The sequence below is a fragment of the Stenella coeruleoalba genome (genome assembly GCF_951394435.1).
Source record: "Stenella coeruleoalba genome assembly, chromosome: 1".
In the NCBI taxonomy this organism is placed as follows: Eukaryota; Metazoa; Chordata; class Mammalia; order Artiodactyla; family Delphinidae; genus Stenella; species Stenella coeruleoalba.
Genome location: NC_137169.1, coordinates 78,692,053 through 78,716,000, shown reverse-complemented (window position 1 = coordinate 78,716,000; position 23,948 = coordinate 78,692,053). Strand labels below are relative to the sequence as shown.

Below are 23,948 nucleotides of genomic sequence, written 5' to 3'. Positions count from 1 at the left end.
CCATCAGCAACTTTGAGTATAGTTGCTGGCCGAAGTCGAGTCCAGGGGAGGCAGTCAGAGACAGTACTAGCAATAATATTAATAAAGTATAACACCTTTTCCTTTGCATATGAAAAATGTCAAACGATCAGGAGGACTGTTGTCCAGGACTTACAGAGAATGATCTCTTTCTACCCACTACTAAATTGCTAAATCTCCACTACTAAAATGGGGTCCCAGTAACAATCTCAGCTCATCTTTCTGAACCTCTGAAAAAGCCAATCCTCTCTGCAGAGCCAACTGAATGTTGGTGGAAAAAAAGTCAAACAGCTGAAAACAAGCCAGATTCTCTAAGACTCTGTGGAATTCACATAGACATGAAACATTTAAAGATACTTTAAAATAATTTTCTTCAAGTGGTGCTCCAGGGACTTTACAAAAAGATATGAAAATACTAGTAAGCCAAACTTGTACATTTTAACTTGTGTTTCCATGTCTAGAGCGTGCGGTGCCAACGTAAATTTGTGAAGACATATGGGTTGACGGTATATTTGGGCCCATAATCTCATCTGCTGTTTTACTGAGACTCCAGGACCCAGTATATTTAAAGTCTGCTAGATGAATCAGCATTTCTTGCGAAGCCTCTTGTAAAATAAGGCTATTTGCAAACAGTGGCAAGGAATGCGGCATTTAAATCAACTGACCGTGAACTCTTCAGAGTTTAAGGAAATCATTAAGGGCTAATCAAATCAATAGAAGTTTGGCTAAGAGCAAAGATACCCCTTGATATTGTCTGAAGGCATGTTAATACCAATCAGCCAGCTCTAAGTGACTACACCCCAAGTACTGATGAGGAAACAGGTGCCTAAGGGCAGCTGCCAGTGGTCAGGCTGTGGGAAGGTCAGACTGGCTCCTACAGGCGTCTCCTCTGACAAGCAAGGTGAGTTGTGGGTAGGCTGCCACTTGTGCCCTTCAAAAACAACAGGCACTTGTCTTAAGAGAGGAAGGCAAATTTCCCAGTCCATAAAGCAAGGATCGTAAGGTTTGGCCTGTTAATCTTACAAGCAAGACAGCGTGGCATCCTTCTAAAGACAGTACCAATTTCTGCTAGTGGCATTACTATGCAGGGAGAACAGTGCCCTATGTGGCTGGTGGTAAGGAAATGTCCAGGAGTGTTTACAGGCAGAGTTTCTAAGTGCAAAGCTTCCCCGAAGCTCCTCTTTAACCAAATGTGCCCCCTCCCAGCCGTTATTCATGCACAGATTCTGTACACCTTCTGTATTACAACTGTAATCAATCATTTGAATTATTTGCCTAATTGATACGATCTCCCACACTTTGTTATAAACCTCCATGTAGCCAGGGGCTGTGACTTATTCCAACAGTTAATCCCCAGTTCCTTGAACTTGCAAGGCACAAAGTAGGTGCATAATCAATACCAGCGAATAAATCAGTGAATGCTGAGAGAAATGGAAGACGTGTACCTGGGAGAGAATGTGCTTACACCAAAAATCCGCCTCTGTCCTCCGATTTTCTAAACTTGGGCTTTTATAAGCTAGTCTTCTACCTCAAGTCTTTTAGGAGGAGAGGGAGTGGCCAGGATGCTGGGCTGGGGTCAGCTGCTAACTCAGCCACAGTGGCTGCAGCCTTTCCTATTAGCGATACTACTTCTCGAGGTATTTAGAAGCTCTATGGCAAGCAAAGATCACCACCGCTTCCAACAGGCCAGGAGCCCGAGATCAATCTTGGGGAGGAAAAGCAAGAATGTTGAGTCCATCTTTTCACATTCTCTGCAAAATCCTTCAAGCCACGCTAAGGCGTGACAAGAGACTATCCACTGTTTCACTAAATGAGTCCAGTCTTATATGGAGAGGACACTACTTTGTTACCCAGAGTGCTAGACAGTTCTCTTCTCTTGAAACAACACTCCTGTAGAATGGCCTATGAAATACCTGTCAACCAATACCCACACAGGTGGCATGGAATATTCTGATTTTCTGAGATGGGTTTAGCCACTTTGTAAGTTAGATAAAGAAGGAAAAACTATCATCCAAAAAGTATATTCTGCCAGCATTTCCCCGGACATGACCCCTCCTAGCTGCAGACAAACACAGGAAGCACAGCCTGTCACTAAAATGAATAGAGATGTAGTCAGTTTTCCAACTCAATGAACTACAAATCCTATTTTTTCCCCCACAACAGTGGAAAGGGCAAGTAATTTAATGATACTTGCTCTGAACTTGTGTTATCTTCCAAATGGTGATATACTGGAAGGATGTTAGTCATCAAGCCATTACATTTTTATTTTGCCTGTAATTAAATTTATTTTAAAATAATATTTTCTATTTATTGGCAGCTCTATAGTAGTGATAGAAAAATGTATCATATAACCAGAACTCCAGACTATCGAAAGACAGCTATGAGTAAGGAGAGCATTCTTTTATTTTTCTTGTTATTTATTCTTAGAAAACAAACAAACAAACAAAACTCCCTCGACGACCTACACACTTTTACTGCATTCCAGGCCTTTCAGAGTGTAAAATCTATAAAATGGGATTCTCAGAAGCGGTAGCACCAGTTAAATATTACAAGAAGTGCTTATTTGAGGTGCTTGAAATTAAAACAAAAAAAATCAGTATTTCAGCGAATCTAAATTTACAAGAGTGGACCTGATGCGCCTTCAGAGGTCTGAGCTAAAGGACTATGGCACCAGTTAAGCAAAGTAAATCAAGACACCTCAAAAAAAGGTGGTATAGTAAGAAAATGTCAATTTAATCATTAACTTTAGCAGGCAAGCAATTTGTAAACATTCAGTAGCGGCAGCATCCAAGTTACAAACAATTTAAAAAGAAACCAAGATTAGTGATTATAATTTTTCCTTCCCTTTCCCCAAAAGAAAAAAGAAAAAGATTTGGAAGTGAATGACTTAACACACTACAAACGTTGAACATTCAGTTATGTCTTCTATCAGCCTTCTATGCATCCTCTCTCTTGTATTTTTAAAGGTGTATCTACTCCTAAAATGCATTATCTTGCAATAACTGGTACAGGAGCGCTTGCAATCTAGGAAGTTGTTCCTGCACACGGATGTGCACATCTGATCTCAGTTTAAATCCCATTTGCAAAGGGAATATTTATGTCTTGATTCAATGCTTCTTTGACTTCGAGTGGCAGGGTGTCAAAAAGGTGATCTTCCACAACAAGCCCGCTTTTCTTGAGCAGGCGACACTGGCCCAGCTGGGCTGGCAGGCGGTCCAAGCAGTTCCCTTTCAGCTCCAGCTGGGTGAGCTGGGAGAGCTGACCGATCTTCTCTGGGAGGGAAGTGATGCAGTTCTGCCCCAGATTCAAAGTCCTCAACTTAATGCATTTAAACAACTGTTTTGGTAGAACGTCCACTTTGTTCCCCGTGATATGCAAATGCTGCAGGTTCTGAAGTAATCCTATTTCTATTGGGATCATGGAAATGTTGTTGTAGCTTACATCTAAGCATCTGAGTTTCTGTAAACTAAACACTGCCACAGGTAGGGATTCGAGCTTGTTGTTAGAGAAATAAAGTGACTCCAGGTTTTTGACGTGGGTGATGGAGGGTGGAATGGTAACGATTTTATTATGCCACAATTTTAAACAAGTCAGTCGTTTTAAATGCTGGAAACTGATGATTTCTTCAATTGTGCGTATGTTATTTGACTTTAAATCTAGTTCCTGCAAATTAGAGAGGCTGAAAATAGCATGTGGAATTCTCTCTAGCTCACAGTTCTGGAGTTCGAGCTCGGCGACATTCATCATCTTCTTAAGGCTGTTCAGTACCAAGAGTTTAGTGCCGTCATTATGAACGACTAACCTGGTGAGATGTGGAGCCACATCTGTAATGTTGGAGGGGACTTTGGTCAGATTGCTCTTCACGTGGAGAATCTTAAGGTGCCGCAACTCTCGGAGAGATTCAAGTCCTATCATCTTATTGTTTTCAGAGTTCAAGTTGCCTATCAAGTACAGCTCGCGAAGGTTTTTGAGCAGATACACCCAGGCGGGAATTTCTGCCACGTCGGTGAACTTCACGTGAAGGCATCTCAAGTGATCACGGAGAAAGCTAAAAGCAGTCTGTTCCACTTTTGCAGGGCAGTGGCAGAGGTGAAGCTCTTGGAGATTAGTCATCTGAGAAATCTTAGCAGGAATTTTAGCTTCTGGAATCAGCTCGAGTTTTAGCACATCCAGGTCTGTGAGGTCGAAGACAGCATCGGGCACACCTGAGAGCATAAACAGATGGAGCTCCTGCTTGTCCTGGGCGTTGCGTGACACGTGCTGCCTCAGTTTTTCAAATGTCCACTCGTGGTTCAAACTGATTTCCCTCAGTTTATTTTCACTGACTTCTGACAAGAACACCCCGAAACGCTTGGAATACAGCTGGTCATACTGGTCTACCATGTGTAGAAGGAACGCAAAATCATTTTTGACATCTGGAATGTCACTGAAACTGCTCTCTTCTCTGACTTTTTCAAAAGAATATTCCTTCAAAGGTATCCTGAATAACCAGAAGAGAGTGTAGAGGCAGATAAAACCATAAACGCAAATAATGGATATGTAACTGATGAGCAGTTTTTTCAGCATGTATGCCATGTTGTGGGTGCACTCAAACACCTCGTAACCCGTCAGGTGCTCGACTTTGGGCTTGCAGACGTGTTCAAAGCTGATCGCATTGACGAAGTTTGCAGTGTAGCAGAGGATAAAGATGAACTTGGCTGTTTTGATAACTGTTTGGACCACGTAGAGTTTATAGATCAAGTCACTGTCTTCCACGTGAGCACGGAACTTCCTCACTTTCTCAAACAGGGCTTTGGCCTGTTCCCCGTCCTTTTTGTCCAGGATGGTCATGCTGGGGACTTCAATCACGGGCTTTTCAGCTGAGAATTTGAGGCCAGTTTTGCTGATCATTGGGGTGCTGGCGCTGGGGCTCCCTTCATCACTGCTGGTAGATACGTGCTTTGGTAGAGTCTGGGCACCTGTTATTCTCTGCTTGTTTTCCTCCGAGTCTTCGCATGCTGTCTCAGACAACGCTTTAGTAGTCCAAGGAGATTCAAAGCACTTTCCTAATATTGAAACGAAATGTTCTACTTTTGAGCATGTTTTGGGATATTTGAACCAAAAGTTGCTACTGACCATGAGAATAATAGTATGTATAAGAGCAAGGTACGGAAAGTACTTAGAATACCACGGAAGGGCCAGGTGGTAACACATCTGATTAATAAATACATATTGCTGAAAATCCAAGTTTGTTTTTCGGCCTGTTGGGTCTTTCTTTGCCTCCTGATTTGGAACCGTGGAATCTGTGTGAGGATATGTGGCTCTGAGAGGTATGTCAGGTGTCACAGCAGATGCGCCAAAGGAAATCTCATTCGTCATCCGCCCATCTTGGTCTTGGTCTGTGGCTGACTCCATCTTCGGGATGTTGGTGGTAACGTCGGCACTTCCTGGTGGTGTGTGTGCCTTTGAATTTACAGGAGATGGCAATACTGGCAAGCAGACCACCTGATCTTTGGTAAGTTGCATGGTTCCTGCAAAGATGGCTACCATCAACATAACGACAGCCAGGTAATCCATAAACACGTCCCACCATGGTTTCAGGATTCGGTAAGTTGGTTGAATGTCATTAAGTGAAGCAACTTCCGCAAGGGTAAACATTCCTAGAAAACAGGTGAACAAAAGACATTATGACACAGATGCAAGTGAAAACATTAAATGAGAAAATGCTTTCTTTTTCTAGTTTCTTCTTCCAGTTTCTCCAACCAGCCATTCTCCCTTGCGTCGTGCTCCTCCTATGCATCGTTTCCTCTACCTGGAATACTTCCTCCTCATTCCTTCATGAGGCTATCAGGTTTCTGCTGCCTTTCCCAGGAAGCCCTCCCTGATCCCTAGTCTGGGTGAGGTGCTTCTCTGATGTGCTCCCACAGGACTCTGTACCTCTATCCATCACAGCCCTCATCACACTGGCAGAACCAACTGTTCACTTGTCTGATCCCCCATAAGATTGTAAGTTCCACGGGGACAGGGATCATGTCCATTTTCCTTACTGCTATACAGTCAATGCCTGAAACACAGCTGACGCTCAACCAATGAAACACTGTACAGGTTCTTGATCATCACCTTTATCACCATCATCAACATCCAAATTCCTCAAGAACATTTATTCACGGTCTATATATTGTATTGGGCAGAAGAGCATTTTATTAAACTTAATTGCCACCACAAGCAACCTGGACCCAAGCAAGAATAAAAACTCGGGGGCTTCCCTGGTGGTGCAGTGGTTGAGAGTCCGCCTGCCGATGCGGGGGACACGGGTTCGTACCCCGGTCCGGGAAGATCCCACATGCCGCGGAGCGGCTGCGCCCGTGAGCCATGGCCGCTGAGCCTGCGCGTCCGGAGCCTGTGCTCCGCAATGGGAGAGGCCACAACAGCGAGAGGCCCGCGTACCGCAAAAAAAAAAAAAAAAAAAAAAAAAGAATAAAAACTCGAAGCCAGTCCTCAACATAAAAAGTTAAAGGACCACACAGCAAAGAAACTGGGATTCTTGTAACCAGGGACATTCTGTAGCTGTCACAGTGTCAATGGTAGTTTTCAAGCACATTGTACTTGGGACAGGTTTTGATTCCAGGAGAGAGAAGAAGAGGCTGATTACTTTCCTAGAGGAGGAAGAAAAGGTAAAAAAGGTGGGGGGCAGAGAACACAGCAGTAGGGTACCGTAATGTCACACTGACCCTGAATGGTCACCAGCTCGGCCCAGCATCTCCCTTCAAGGGCGGTAACACCCGAACAACCAACACCAGCACGCAACGACTCCAGCCTCAGATGGCTTTTCTCTTCCGGCACGCAGTTCACGCTGCCACTCCCCAACAAGGGTTTTGGGCCCCTGCCATTTCCTCCAGCCCATTTCCTTTTTCTTCTTTCTGTTGAACTCTGATGTATTCTTCAAGTCCCAGCTCAAGCACTACCTCTTTCTCAAGCTCCTACCATACTGTCTAAAAATAATCTATTTCCAGTGTTAGTCTCTTCAACTAGCTCTTGAGCTCCTCCTGGGTAGAGACTATGTCTTATTCACCTTTGTATCTACCGTGCCCTATTCTCTCCCCTTAGGAACAGAGAAGGCATTGAGTGGTGATGATGATAATGATAGCAGCTATCATTTGTCATCTTCCCTCCATATACCAAGCACCATATCAGGAGCTTTGCATCTGATACAATCCCCTGCTTTTGTACACAGCACATTCCTGAAAATGAATGTATTAAAGTTGAGGTTTGGGGGCTGAGGGAATGGTTCTATTTCCAAAATGCTACACAATCTTATAATATCCACCAGAACTCCTAAAATTAAAAAGATAGGTAGGGCTTCCCGGGTGGCGCAGTGGTTGAGAGTCCGCCTGCCGATGCGGGGGACACGGGTTCGTGCCCCGGTCCGGGAAGATCCCACATGCCGTGGAGCGGCTGGGCCCATGAGCCATGGCCGCTGAGCCTGCGTGTCCGGAGTCTGTGCTCCCCAACGAGAGAAGCCACAACAGTGAGAGGCCCGCGTACCGCAAAAAAAAAAAAAAAAAAAAAAAAAGACAAGACAGGTAATACCAAGGATGTGAGGTTGTGGAGCAATTAGAACACCTAAACACTGCAGCTGCAAGTGTGAATTCATAGAACTGTGTTGGCAAGTTTTTGCTTTAATATCTACCAAAACTGAATATATGCAAACTCTATTGCCCAGCAATCCCACTGCTAACTATATACCCATGAGAAATACACATACTCATCAAAAGACATGAACAAGAACATTCCCAGCAGCATTCTTTGCAACAGCCCTAAAATGGAAGCTATCCAAATGCCCATTAGCGCTAGAACGGGAAAATGAAATGTGGTATATTTACAAAGTGGAACATCAGGCAGCAACAAGAAGGAATGGTCTGGTTACAAGGGAATATTCAGTTCATAAAACGTGATCTGTACACTTAAGGCTATGTGCCTTTTTTGTATGCATGCTTCAACTTCAATATGGAGTTTCAAAAAGAAATGGTAAAAGAAGCTGTAGCAGAAACAGCTGCCCTAGGAATGTGCTGGGACACGAGACTGAGGCTTTGCCTCACCCCTGTCCCAAGGCACACCCAGGCTGGCTGGGGTCAAAGGCCAGGCGAACCCGTAACCTTCTCCGGCAGCCTCCCCTTGCTGTCCATCTTGCCAGCTTGAGAGAAGGGCCTACTCTCCCTGGGGTACAATCTGCCACAGAAAAGAGGGTGCAGGGGTATGAATATACGATGTACAAAAGCTCTGGCTGGTAATAGTTGAACGTATACAGACAGAACACAAGTGGAACACTGCCTGAATTCCATCTAACCTTCACAACATTACTCTAAGTTGCCAAAGTGTTATTACCTCCCATTGACAAGTAAAGAAATAGGCTCATAGGAGTTAAGTTGTGGAAGTCAAATAATTAGCGGTGGAGTCTGGATTTAAAACCTCATTTAAGCCCAAACCACCTGTTCTTTCTACCAAATTCTATCATTTCTTTACTTCTCATGTTTGCAGTGCTTTACAGTTTGCAAGCTACTTTTCCATAAAATATCTCAATTGATTCTCACAATAACCCAGTGAACTAGGCATTATTACTATTGCCCAAGGATATGAGGAAACCTGAGGCACAAAAATCTTAAATGACCTTCCTGAGCCAATTAAGTGACAGAGCTAACAGAATCTTTCATCTTCAAACCTCCTTCTCTATCACGCTGTCATCCAATGACTGAGCTGTTGGCTAAGGCTTGGCCGTTGAAGGAAAGACCTTCTCACTGTTGTCCTTGGCTTTGAAGAGACAGAGGAGTGAAATTATGTAATCATCACCTTCCCTAAAACAACCTTTTATGACACTGACTCAGAATTCAAGAAAACCACAAGTCAGGCACCATGGAGGAGAAGATAGAAATGGCCCGTCAAGGAGCTCCCAGTCTAATGGGGGATGACAAGCAATAAGTGTGCTATTATGACGTGGTAAGAAAATTGCTGACCTGGTTAATGCAAGGTATAGGAGAGGCACAGGACAGGGAAAACTCACATTTGCCTTTGGTTAGTGGGAGGATTTCACAAAGATCTGGTTTTTCAGATGAGACTGGAAGGATGGGGACTGCCATGGGGTGGTGGGAATATAATTTTGGCAGAAGAAGTAGCAAGTCAATGACATAGACACATGGGAGAAATTATGTTATAGAAACTACAAATAACTCTAATGTCATTCTATTATTAGTCTAGTATGCCCCTCAATAGGTATCACATTTAATGGGTAAGCCAAGAGATGGAAACGAAGGCACAGATGGTTTAAATGCAGTTATAAGGAAGTGCCTGGGCCATAAGGCAGGAAACCAGTACTTTCCTGCAATGTCAGCCACCGACTAGCTCTTATCTCGAACATAGGACTTCAGTTAATGTGTCCGTTCTCCTATTTCACCTATCAAAAACTGGGTGCAGAACTGGGAGTGCTTCAACCACTAACTGAATTAAAGATGCAGTGGCACTTTGAAAATAAAAGTTGCTTTTCGTACATTGTGTATGTGTGTGTGTACAAAGGACGTTAAATACATATTCATATAATATAGTGTATTAAGTCTATTATGATCCTCAGGTGACTTTCTAATCTAAAAGTCAAGTCAATGAGAGAGGAGATCGTACCTAGTTATCTTGAGGCTTGATCTCCTTAGTGAATCAGGACTCAGAATGGCTATAAATGGTTATTAGGGGATTTTTTTTTTTAACCCAAGGAAGGCACATTAATAAGTACTAATTGCGTACATGCTCTGGGCTCTCCTTTATATGTCTGTTGCAAAGAACTTAAAGAATTACATTATAAGGAAGTGGATTTCACATTCCAAGACTTCTCCATGGCACATATGAAAATCAGCTTAATATTCCTGTAAGCAAACATTTCTCATGGAAGCCGAGGAAGCTTTTTGTACTTGAACTGAAAGGGGAATGTTATTGGACTTTGGTTGGACAAAGATGAATCAGAAAATAAAAGAATGGAGCTATATTATTTTATGATATGTGATTCTGTTTCTTATCTTACTGTCATTAATAATGGAATAAACCAATAACCAATCGGTTCAGAACAACCCTGAACCTGACAACCTGTGAATATACTATAAAACACTGAACTGTACACCTTAAATGGGTGAATTGTATGGTATATGAACTATATCCCGGTAAAACTATTAAAATTTAGAAGCTAGACCTCAATCTTTGTTAATTTTATTGCCTAAACTGACTCTCAACTGAAATAGGAAAGTGAAAGTAGATAGGATTATAGCCTAATTGTAGATACTCATGCTAGACTATGTACATTCTAAGTTCAAACATATTTTTAGATGGCTGCTATGTTATTATGATTGAATTGAACTGGCTCTGGAGAAAAGTCTTTAGCATTTTACTTATCCTCTCTAAGCATCCATGCCTCACCTATAAAATCTTGATATCAACACCTCTCAGGGTCATGTGGGTCATGTATTGGAAACACCAGTTCAGGGTCTGACACAAAGTTAAGCCCCCAAAGATGTTCGCTAAATCTGAATGCAGAAAAAGAATTATTAAGGTGAAAGCAAGCCCATCTTAATCAGTCTTTAACTGAAAATGACTGGGCCAATTTCTTGAATTTTGAACTAGCATGTAGCACTATGTTCACAGAACTCATTCTGTAATAAACGATTGACAATAAAACTTTGCATTCAATTTCATTTATTCAAAAACATTTCAATTAAAATTTCTTATATTAGGAGGTGGCATATTATACTAGAAAGAGCACAACTTTGATGCCAAAGAGACCAGGATTCAAATCTTGCCCTTTCTTTCCTGTTTATTAGCAGTATAAACGTGGTAGTGTTTGCTGGAAAACTTACATTAATGAGATTATTATTAGCACACAGAAAAAGTCTAGCATTAAAACAGAAAAATATGATCACCTACTAAAACTTAAAAAACTTGTCCCATCTGCACTAGGTCTTCATGCCCCTATTAAAAGGAAGAAAGTCAATAGGCTTTGAAATGTCATTTAATGAAAAGAGTTTAATGTAAGAAGCAGCAAATAGCTTGATTAATCAATCTAATACATACACTTCCCACCTAGGTATGAGTTCCCTACCCAATCAAATACCAACTTTCATTTTCTTTTTACAGTGTTCTGTGAAAAAACAATCAGCCTTCTTGGTCAAACTGGGAAAATGGGAGAACACCCAAGAGACTGGTGAGGATCAAGTTCTCAAATCTTACACAGAAATAAGTAAAAGGAAAACAAACTAAAGTTCATAAAGAGGTAATAAGCTACACACTCACTACGAATAACCCTTCCTCAACACCCAACATACGCTAGTGCATGGATACACACACACCATACCCAATTCAGGTACCTAAAATTCATATGGTTAAAGAAAATAAATGCTTCACATATAGAATGAGAAGGAATGATTCAGTTTTTTTCCAACAGAGCTCTGTATTACAGGCATTAGATAAGTGTTAACAGTTATGGATTACAATTATACAAGATACTCTATAGTTGATATAATTCTGTATACAAATAAAACAATTAGTGTTACTCCCTCTTAAAGATTATGATAAGAAATTATACTTTTAAAAGTAGTTTTCTTCTAACACTACTTTGGTTTAGATACCTCAAAAATAACTGAAAAAAATATTTAAAGAAAAAAATTCCAGAGTTTTCAGGAAACTTCTTATATAAACCCTATCAAAATCAGATTCCACACTGGGCAAAACCCACCCATTTAACGCCTGAAAGTAGAGGACTATAAAAATTTCAGAACTTGTTAACTATAAAAAGAACTTTACACAAAGTAGACTTTAGTACCTGTTGGAGGTTTTTCTCTAGAGTACTGCTATTCACAGAGAAAATTTACTTCAAAGCTCAAAGCTGAGAAATGTAACTCTAAATACACTTTAGTAGACCTAAGGCAAAATATCTTAGGAAATATAACAAATGAGTTAACACACCGTTGTGAACTTTTTTGCTTTTTCTTGTAGCTTTTAATTTTAAAAGTCAAGTCCCATGTTTGAGAGCTAGAAATGAGATATTATTCAAGGAACAATACGGAAAAGCCTCTAAATCAATGGCTTCCACATTTTGTTCCACACAACATCAGAGTCTCTTCTACAAGTTATCACTAGCGTTCCCCTTAACCACAAACTCTGGCCAACAGAATTTCAGAGATGCTTCAGGACCTACAGGACTCTCGTAATATACCCTCTACTAGAAACTTCATTTTATTCAACAAATATTTATGGAGTATACTCTGTGTGCTGGATACAGATCCTAGAGATAAAAAGGGGAATAATAATAATAAAGTAGCTGTCCTGACTGAGAAAGCAGCCTGGAGTAAATACAAACAGAGAAAAGAGATAATGGGCAAATGGTTGACTAGCCCCTAAAAAGAGAGCCAGCAGCTAACGGATCTTAATAAGGGATCCAGAGAAAGCCATCCCAAGATCAGAACTAAGTGTCTGGTCAAACCTTTACAATCATAATTTCACCCAGTTTACTAGGCAGCCAGTGGGATTTCTAAGGGGAGCTTTATTTGCATTTCGGCTGCTTCTTTCCATCTGTAAGATAGAAACTTAGACCCAAAATGACCATTTTCCTTTTAAGGTCACTCACCTTCAATCTTGCTTCTCTAGAGTATGTCCGGCACATGCCTGAAACTGGGCTAAGGGAAGTGAACTAGGATGGAGCTCCCTGAAACCCTAGCAGCTTTCCATGGTCCTGGGAAGTCTGCAACATTCTCTTCCAGCTGTCTTTGGGACAGAATGCCCCTCTGATGACAAACCCATGGATATCTGCTCTGGATATGGACAGCTGGGAGCCCAGCGGGTTTTATTCCTGGCTTGGTAAAGACTGCTAGAAAGCATGCGAGTACCTTGACCCGGTGCTCTACTTACTAACTCTCAAAACACTTCTTGAAGTTAGGAAAAGATACTCAGACATTGATACAGTGTACCTTGGATAGGCAGCTTATTTAGTTAAAAAAAGCTACTTCGCAGTTTATTAGGGATCTTAGCCATCAGTACTAAAAACGTATGCAGAGTTAGACAATGGTTGCTCATGACCCTTCTGAACTGGGAGCTCCATCAGTCTGGCTAGTTCCCTTTCTCCCTCCACCTGGGTTTGAATCCCTAACCTAAAGGGAGGAGAGTTTCTTCCATCTGCATGTCCCCGGGGCATGGCAGAGGACAGGCACTTAATAAAGGTCTGTAACTGAATGAATCATGCAGCCCTGTAACAGCATTCTAGGAGAGGGCTCAGAAAACACTGAACCTGGGAGCCAAATGCTGCCACTATTAATTACAGTGACACATAAGGTCACTATTAATTATGCCAAAGTCAAAATGACCAGTTCTGACAGGCGTTCTTCACTGTCCAGATGGACAGTAGTACACAATCCTTTGGAACAGGTTATTCTGAAGGTAACTCATTCTGATAGACTATCTGCAGGCAGTTTGGCTCATAATTAAACATTTTACAGGAAAACAAAAAGACAAAGGTAAATTTGTCTTTAAAACCTTCAAAACCTTGACCAGGACAGAAGACTGAGAGCTGATTCCTGATGGACAGCAGGTGACAAGCCAGTGTGAACTCTAGGGCAGAGGCAAATGAGCACCAATTAAACACACAGCCAGGTGATGTAAAAGGCCAGAGAGGAAGGAGCGCCAGAGAGGCAAACTCTTCATTATATGAGATAATGAAGCTGCCAGAGCCTCATGCCTTCCTTCTCCTTGTCCGCCGGGGAGTTTGCTGCCCTTCCCCCTGGGCAATGGATGCGGAAGTTCTGATTGCATCTAACTGTGCACATACACACACAGTTTACTAGAGTTGATAAACACTTAAATCAGAAAACCGTGTCAAAGTGTTGAGCGAGTGCCCAGAACGGTAAGTGCTTAATAAGATTAGCCACTGTTATTATCCACTGTGTTCAATAAGCTGTTTTATAGAAAGAACCCTATACAAATACACCTTTACTACTAGTTGTGAAACGAAGTTTGTCTTTCATGATTACTGATATAAAGAGCCATGGAATCCAGATGTTCTCCACTTAGCTTTGGCTTTCAAGAAATTTGGCTAAATTTTATATATGTATTATAAACATTAACTCTTAGCCTGAGTCTTCATTTTTTTTTTTTTTTTTTTTTGCGGTACGCGGGCCTCTCACTGCTGTGGCCTCTCCCGTTGCGGAGCCCAGGCTCTGGACGCGCAGGCTCAGCGGCCATGGCTCACGGGCGCAGCCGCTCCGCGGCATGTGGGATCTTCCCGGACCGGGGCACGAACCCGTGTCCCCTGCATCGGCAGGCAGACTCTCAACCACTGCACCACCAGGGAAGCCCCTGAGTCATCATTTAATTATTCACTTACTCATCCCTTCATCCATGAAATATACACTGTATACTCAAGTATTAACATGATGCACATTCCTGGAGAAAACTTGGTGAGCAAATTCAGGCCTATTTCCTTTCTCACAGAGAGAAATGTTTCTGTAACTGGATATAGAAAATGGTCAACTGAGAAGAGCTACCAAGAAGAAGAACAGGCAGAGGCAGATTTGCTGTGCAGTGAAAACTCAAGCTTCCTTCCACAGGCCCCTTTCAAGGCCCTGCACCTACTTTTATGTCTCTAACTTGGTGTTCTTTTTCTTAAAGAGGGCTCTTCCCCCAATTTCAGATTCCAGAAAAGCCAGACCTTCCCTGCTTGCCTGGGATTATGAAGGCGGATAACACGGGACTTTCCGCCAGTCAGTAAGACTGAGGAGGAAATCAGGACTGACATGAGGGGTGAAGAAAGAGTGCACAATGGGCTGGACCAGAACGTCCAAAGGCCGTGTGGAGAGAGAGGGAGAGCAGAAAATACTGAGGAACTAAAAGAAGGTCAGTGACCTGGAGCTTGGGGAGTGAGAGGAATGGGTGGTAGGAGATGAGGCCGTGTGAACGTTTCTGATGGCATCAACCTAAGGGCAGTGGGAAGCCACTGATGTGTTTTTAGTGGAGGGGGGAGGTGGGTTAAGTCAGATTTGTGTCTCTGAAAAGATTACTGCAGGCCTAGTGTACAGGTCAGTGAGGGAAGATGTGAGATGAAGAAGGCAGCTACTGCACTGCTCTGGGCAAAGGACGGAGGGAAAGACTAGGCTGTGACTGATGGAGAACTAAGTGAGTAAAATGGGTGGATTTGTGAGCTAACAGGCCAAAGAAATAACAGCAGGACTCAATGGATGGGGAGGATGAAGGAGAGAAAGGTGTCAAGGTTGACTCCCAGATGTCTTTTAATTCTCTACTTACTGTTCCATACCCTTCTTCTTTTACATCCATTTACATGGTTTTATTGTAACTGAATCTTTTTTCATAAGCCCTTCAAATCCTTTTTTTCCCCTCATACATCTTCCAGAATCCTTTATTCTTTTCTTTTTCTTCAAGTCCTTTTAAAAAGCAGGTAGGTTATATATAATAAATGAAAAGAAATATAAGCCCTCACATACTTGGCCATGAAATCTATAAGCTTAGATAGTTTGAAAAACATTACTTTAGTGTTATCAACATACAGATGATTGACAGCTATCTTTTTGTAATACTTCTGGGGTGAAGCACAATTTTAAAACCCCAAGTAGTCTGCATTCATCTATATTTGGAGAACACATACATACAATGTATTTCACTGAACATTATGTGCAACATAATCAAAAGGGAGCCAGCATGTAACACCGTAAGAATCCTACCTGTGCTCAAAGCCTGTGATTATTCATGCTAATAAAATCTGGTTTCCGGGATAAACGATACAGAACAGTAAAAAAAAAAAAATAAATAAAAACCCTTTCTTATACCTTTTAAGGGAGACGGGAAGGCAGCATAGTTTCATTCTTCACTGTGCTTTCTTTAGGTCAATATTAAGATGAGTTTACATTTTATAAGTAAACAATAGCCAAACAGTAGGGTAGCAATGAAGGTGGAGCAAAGGTATAAGGGGTAATAGTATGAGAACAAAACCAAATATTTTAAACGTGTACAAAGATAATCAAGAAATGGTGTCATTTATGCGCAGATAATCTAGAGTCTTTTTCTGAGCTAATAATTTAAAATGGAATTCAATTCTTAACAAGTTGGTAGCATAATGGATAAGAACGTGGCTTAAGGAGATAGCCTGCCTGAGATTTCATCCCATCTCCACCTCTTACCAATTCAACTGTAAAACAGGAACACAAATAATGTCTCACATCACTTGCTGTGTAAACTTGGGCCTTTGTTTTCCTTATCAGTGAAATGGGGATAAAATACCACTGTGACCAGATACCAAATCACCCAGTATAACGTTAAGCACATAGTAGGATGCTCCCACACTAAATACTCTCCAAAATTGGCCCTAGATGTCCAAAAAATTGGGGAAGGTGGGAGACCTTGAGGAAAACCCAGGATTGAAATGTGGTGGCAACAGGGAGGAAAAAGGACCATGAAGGCTTTGAGGGTGAAAAAAAAAATTAATGAAGAAAAGAGAGAAAAGAAAATCAAGAAAACTAAGAGAAGGAGGAGCTGACTTCAAGAGAATAAAGGTGTAAATCAAATACCGCAGAGATAAAGGACAATCAAAACTCTTAAAAATCATGAATGACCTTTGATAACATAATCTCTATTATAGTGTAATTCATTATCAACATTAGAAACCATCTTAGAGTTGACTAAAAATGACCCCAAAGGGTTAGCCTTTTAGAGGAATGCAAACAAGGCCTTATTTTAGAATTAGTCATGATAAATTGGCAAACTTGGTGGAATATCACTTTTGTTCTATTTCAAAGGAGTGTTTATTCATATTCAATTTGCTTAATCTTGTTTCTAAGGACTTAGCACCTATATGTGTAACTCTTGTGAAAATTACAAATGATCTTTAGAAAAGCAGGTCTGATAGGACGTTTAACTGGAAGACTTTCACTAGCTAACATGTGCATGGAATTCATGCTCTTCTCCTTTTCCCCAAATTATAACAAACTAACGGAGCTGTAACAGAGAGCCACAGTCATGATGTTATAATTTATAACATTTGCCCCATTTATAAAGAATTAGTGAAGCTATAAAATGGAACCACAATTGAGCAGTCTACAGTTTGTAAAAAATCCCTAAACCTTTTGAATTGGGAAGGTACATAATTTCTAACTTAGTATGCTGTAAGTTATCTCAGATGAGTTGCTTCTTTGAAGATTACATGAAGATCTTTGACTCTGGAGATTTCGGGATATTTACTTTCTGCTAAAGCACTGCATCTATTTAACTCTGAGAAAACGGCCCAAGGTGACATTTTTGAAAAAATGCGTTAACATGCTTGAGTGCCAATGGTGCCAATGTATTTATTTAAGTACCTACTATTCTAATTGTAGAGATCATTAATGGTGCTTCCCAGCCCAGTTCATGTCGTGGCCCACAGAGAAGAGGACATTTTTACACGCCTTTGGGTAAACTTAAGGGGGTGAACACAGTCAGGCCCGAGGCTTTCAGCTGATGAATGAACTAATATTTCAGCCATCTGGTACTCATTCCTAGAACACTCACTGGGAATTCCAGACTAAAGTATCAGATATTGGATGTAAACTAAGGTCTAAATCGTCTAAGTGACAGAATTTATCCTTCTGAGGTATGATCATTTTTGGAGCAATTAAATCTCATCTTCCTTTCTTTCTCATGAGAGCCAAAACAGTAAAAACAAATCATTATAACCAAGAAACAACTGGCTCATTTGTGTAAACTTTACATGCAACACATGAGAACATAATCATACTGCCTCCTGTCTTGATGGACCAGTCTCACTAGGTAGAGGCTGCCAATGTTAAGACGGAGAGTGGCTGTTCAATCGTTCATCGATTCATTCTCAAACACTATACATTGTGTTAGGTATTAGGGATTTGCAGTTGAAGATAACTTATCTTGCCCATCAGAGACTTCAGAAAACCTTTGTTGTCATGAAGCCGTCAAGTTCATACCATTTACAGTTTCAACAAATATTTGCTTTAGGTGATGTGATAGTTGCTGAGAATATACATAATGTAACAAGATAGATACAGTCCTTGTGCTCCCAGAGCTTAAAGATCTGCCCATGCCTACCTCAGGTATTCTTGAAAAGATGAAGCATGAACCACTACACCATTCTGCCCAGAATTATTTAGGGTAAACAGCCCTAAAAATGACATCAAAGTAAGTATCTGACTGTCAAGAAAACTGTGATAGCTGAGACCAGGTATATGCAACATAAGTAGACATATAATTCACCTTCTGAACTGGAAAACTCTTGATAGTGACAAATGCTAAACAAGGTGAGATGCCAGGCTATGGTATAACTGGGACTCTCCCAGGAAAACCAGGAGTTGTTGTCACCCTAAGTATGGGCCACATGGGCTGGAAATATCTGATGCCCTTATGTAAGGCATGTATAAACAAGTCTAGATCTTTTTTAGACAAATAATCTGTAGATACATCCTAACTTTGCTATTTCACACTATAGTCAATTCAAAGTAGTTGATGTCTCATGATAGTCTATACTACTTTACGAATGGAGACTGACCTTTTATCACGGTAGCATGTTACATATTACAACTACTTTCTAGTAAGAAATGTAGAATTGAAAAAAAAAGGAAAAGAAATAGACACAAACCACCTAAACAGCATTTCTTACACTTTTCCCCAATAGGATATTGTAGAAAATGATAATATTTGTACTGTACAAAGTGGGAAAACGCTGAAGCTGCTCCCAGGTGGAGTGCTCTGCACTGGGGGCTGAGAGGATCTGTATTTCAGCAAACAGGTACTTATGCTGCTACGTGTGTGCCAAGCCACACCAGCTGAGAAACTGATCCAATATGCAACACATTGACAGGTGACGTTTACTTACACATCTGAGAGTGAAGAATACACGGTGGCAGGATGAATGCTAACACCACTGAGAAAGAATCTGTCAACATTACCTTTCAGAAAATGCTCTGAAGATGGTGGCAAAATGCTACCCAAAGTTGTACTAAATGTGAAAATATAAATGGCGAGTGTAGAGGGAAATTCCACGCTATGAGCATTACTCTGTATATATGCTCATGTTTCGGGTGCCACCAATTTTTACCGCAGAGGCATTAGTTGAGGATGAGAGCTACAAACTGCCCTTTTTGTTCATATATTCTTAACCCTGAATAACATATATTTTTTTTTTGGAAGGGGAAGGAAATACAGTAGAAGGTGTTGAATGAATCCTATAACTTACATATTGCGACGGCCGAAACCTTCCAGAGTAGGTCCAGATGAGTTTTTCAAAAAGATCACTCACTTTCTGCCAGTTTGACTTTTTAATCAACATAGTTCTTGCTTTCTGTGATAAAGACAACTAAGTATCTTCCAGAAACCATTCTCCCTTTCTACTTTTTGGTAACAGACACTCCGTTTAGCTGGGTGCACTGCGGCCAACTAGAGATAACGTTTCGGAGCCTCATTTGCAACCAGCGATGGCCACGTGACGAAGCTGGACAAACAGGCTGTGAGAAGAAGTGACTGTTCACTCCCTGGTAACCTCCACATAGACAAGGCTACTGGACTTGGCCTTCCTTTTCCCCTTTTCCTGCTGGCTAGAAAACAGGGAAGCAGGCACAAGCTCAGGGACCATGTGCTCATGGCAGAGCTGTCCTGCCAGCCCTTGACTGCTCACACCTGGGCTGTTACATGAGAAGGAAATATCTGTCTTATTTAAGCCATTCTACTAGAGGTCTCCGACAGAGCGATTTAGCAGGTGCCACAATTAATACATTTCAAATTACTAAAAAATGCCTCTTAAACAAAAGCATCTAGAAATAGAAAGGTCTGGATAGACTCACTGTGAGTACTCCTTTGTGGTTTCCCAGAACACAAAAGGGTGGGGGATTCTGCAGGAGTAGGGCTCAGGGAATGTGCAACCCTCTCCGATCTAAATTAGAAAGAGACAATAAGGAACCTCTGAAGGGTCTGAACAAAGCGAGTAATGAGATCAGCATTCCAGTTCAGAAAGAATTCTATCCAGAGTATGCAAGGGGGACCAGAGGGAGGAAAGACTGGAGGAAGGGAAATGAGAAGTTTTACTAGTCAAGATGATTTCCAGGTAAACGCAATTTTTCACCGTCAAGAACTAGAATTGGTATAATAAGTTTAAGTAGAGATGTCTAGTAGTCAGCAGACCTGCATCTCAGGACTACTGAGAAGGACCTGGGATGGAATTACATTTTACGACTAATCAGTATATGAAGAGTGAGACCACCCTAGGAGAGTCCACATAGAGAAAAAGGTCAAAGAACCCTGGAGATGACTAACATTTAGGACACGGGTAGAAGAAAAGGATTCAGCAAAGGAGAGGGAGAAGAAAGGGTCAGAGAAGGAAGAAGAGAACTCTGTCCTGGAAGCCAAAGGAGGCAAACACTTCAAGAAGAGACTGGAAGGCAGTAGCACTTATCACAAGCTAGTCAAGGAAGTTAAGGAGTAAAGAAAGTGGCTGCTGGGTCTGGCAGCTGAGAGTCCCCTGAGAATTTGGCCCAAGCTCTCTCCGGGAAGAAGTCAGGCCCACCGTGGGCAAGCAGTAAGTGGGAAAGGGAACGTTCGCTTCTCTTGGCTGGGGAGAAAAACAAAAGGCTGGGAAAACAGCTAGAAGAGGAGGCAGGTTTGATGGAAGGGTCTATTTTTTAGGATGAAAAGGAGCAAGGAGTTAGAAGTTAAAAATAACAGAGTGAGAAAGTACAGAGATGTTTTCATATGTCTGTTTCTCATTTCGAGCATAAAGTTAAACCATACACGGTAAACACATTTCTACTGGGAGCTCTCACCCAAGTAGGTATGCTGTTATGACTACATAAAGGTATCAAGATTAAAGGATTTGTAATTCTATGGAAATTCTTAAACAGAGTTTGGATATATATTGTTTGCTTTTCCCTTCAGCGAGCTGGTAAACATTAACCTTGCTAACCACCATATTATTTAGCCGGTCGTAAAACTTTAAAAGGTCCTTTTCAGAAAAAGTCTAAAGGAAAAAAAAAAAAGGGCCTTACAAAAATAATTCCAAAACTCATATAACTTTGAAAAGAAAACACAGCCCATGGACATATGACTGAGTAGCTCTGTATACGTTCAAGGATTCCAAACAGTGTCAGGCTTTCTCACCCACTGAAACTCCCTTTGAAGGTCAAGCATTGAAAGAACTCAAGTCAGATTACACTGAAAGGAAGAAGGTGGGAAAAGAAATATTTACTATTCCCTAAGGAGAGTGTCAGTGACCTAAAGCAGCTTCATTTTCTCCTCCTTTCCCTGGCCGCAGTATGCGGGGGGAAAAGACGAGGTGGGGAGACCATCTTTGGGTGGCAACCTCAGGCTGCATCTCACCAGGCAACACTGAGACTTCTGCAAACATACAGGAGGAGACAAGAACACCATCCCTACTGAGTGACCAAACACTCACACACTCAAGCTCATTAAATTGTCACATCCTCCCTGAGAAGTAGTATTACTGTTCTAGTTTTACTGAGAGAAAAACTGAGGTTTAGAAAGTTTGAGTTTGACCAAGAACATGTAGCTAAAATACTGTCGACCAGGATTCAAACCCAGATCTGACTGCCCCTACCAAGCCCATAACTGCCCCCTTCAGCTTATTTGAAATTCGAGATTAGCTCAAATTAAATTAAATCCCACCCCCACCAATTCACAAGTTATTAGAAGGAACTCTTAAGCGAAGGAGACAAAACCGTGGTGTTCAAAGGTTGCCTCACGACACAAGGAGCAAAGTCTGAAACGTGAAATTACAATTTACAGCCCGAGTGCCATTTAATAAGAGTATCACCTAATGTCTTTATTATCACCTCAGTTTTTAAAAGCACTTGCATGGATTCCAACTAATCTGATCCTTACAAACTACTGAGAGACAAAGAAATAGTGTCAACTTCGTTTTTTTGGCCAAAAAAACCATTGCAACAAGGAAACGGCATAGCTGAGATTAGAACTGGAGATTTCCATAGCACCAAGTATACTAGAACGGGCCTCTAATAAGTGTTAGAGTCTCACAATTTTACTTATCTTCAGATGTTAACAAAGTCAGACCAAATATCCAGTATAAGCTTGTCTTTAAGTCATGAAGATTTCCTTTTTATTCTGAATTCATTTAACATAAACTGTAACTGTAATTATAAAAGTGTAAAGAAGTCATTTGGCCAGCCAGTTCCTAAATGCAACATGTACTAATTACCCATTGTGAACAGAGTACTGCCATAGCTATGATTTCAGGACTATTAAAGGAGGGGCCAAGGGCTTAAATTAGAGGTAATATTCTTACTCAGTAAGGGGACTGGCTATATTTCCTACATTCTTAAAATTCTACTTTGCTGAATAAATTTCCTTTAGTGCTTCTGAAATGATGCCCCACTGGCACTCCTATACACATTCTCTTTCTCTTAAATTAGGCAATAAAAAAATTGACATTAGAGAAAATATTTCTACCTATTACTTTTAGTTATGGAGTCATTGGTTACACAATCAAATCCACCAAGTTTCAGCCTGGTAATCTATACCTAATGGCGACTTTCCATGAGCTATGGCACGCGAGGAGGTAGTGTGTTTCTTAAATGACTCAGGTCTTTATTCACTAATAATATAACAACAAGCAGAAGAAAAACCAGACCTGAATTGCACAAGCATGATAGTAATACCACTGATATAAATTACAGGCCTCCTCTAAATGACTGTCACCAATCTCACACAGAAGTTCCTGCCCAGTAAAATCTGCGTTAATTGGTTTTCTTTCTGTTGTTGAAAAACAGACAGTGAGCCAGCTCAGGCAGCATCATGGGAATTTCAGACACACACACACACACACACACACACACACACACACACACACACACACACACCCTTACACACACACACACACCCTTTAAAGCCCAAGTGAGTACATCTAGTTTTTAAGGAAATACTAACAAGGAACAGGTTGAGGGTATTTTCCACTGGTTTAAAAACAAAGCATTCTACCCGTTAAAAACAATAAATCTCAGAATTATAGAAACAGGAAGCAGCAGCTGGATTTATCATCCTTCATTTCCTGAGAGTGGTAGTAAGGAACTCCCCCTTGAGACTAAAGCAATGGCGGGGTTAGCCTCCTTCTGCTGGACCCACACGGCCCCCATGCTGCGGCTGCTTGCTCCAGGGCTGGCTGGCCACTTCAAAATCGCCTTGCTCACTGTATCTTACAAAGCTTTCTGTGCCCAGGCCCTACATTTTGAGAAGACAAAAAATGTGACTGGAACGTAAACACACATAGATAACTACCCTGATCCTAGAAGAGCCTAGCTCTCATCTCTCCTAGGCTCACTCCCGGAGGCTTTGGGGGGACACCACCACACTCTGAGTGGCTCTGAGCCTTGGGCCAGGGGCTATGTTGGAAAGAGTAACATAGTGGCTGGGTTCGGGCTTCCTCCAGCCACTTGTGATTGTAGCTGAAAGGACTTAGTTTCTCTCAGCCTCATTCTCTCACGTGTGAAATGGCAATGAGACTCCACCCACTTCACAGGGGTGGGATGAACAGTAAAGGAGACTATGAGTGTGAAAATACTTTGTAAATCACACAATAACAGACTAGAGGAACAGTGATGTACATCCTTGCAGGAGGGGTTCTACCAGTTCGAAAGCTTTCACAAATATTATGGTTTCGTTTCATCCTCAAAATGATACATGGAGATAAAGGCGGCAGTGGAAGCGTCCTCATCAACACTATCATTGTTGTTTTAAAAATGAGCTAGTCTAGAGAAACACAATAGGAAAACTGTGTCCTAGCTCCGTAAGTGAGCATCCAAATCATCTGAAAACATTTCTGGCAGCACATGAGTGGTAAGTACTAGACGAGGAGTCACGAAAGCCGTTCACATTTCAGGTCGGCTACTCTTGGGCAA

At 41.4% G+C, this 23,948-nt stretch overlaps 1 protein-coding gene across 5 annotated transcripts in view; it reads right to left on the bottom strand.

Annotated features, from left to right (window-relative positions):
- Positions 1 to 2,073: 2,073 nt before the first annotated feature.
- LRRC8D (leucine rich repeat containing 8 VRAC subunit D) overlaps positions 2,074 to 23,948 on the bottom strand; it is a 114,182-nt gene continuing 92,307 nt past the window's right edge. For all 5 annotated transcript variants that reach the window (XM_079904257.1, XM_079904258.1, XM_079904260.1 and 2 more), the window contains one exon: positions 2,074 to 5,657. In XM_079904257.1, the coding sequence (XP_079760383.1) occupies positions 3,088 to 5,655 (2,568 nt within the window). In that variant the 5' untranslated portion in view covers positions 5,656 to 5,657 and the 3' untranslated portion in view covers positions 2,074 to 3,087. The remainder of the gene's footprint in view (positions 5,658 to 23,948) is intronic.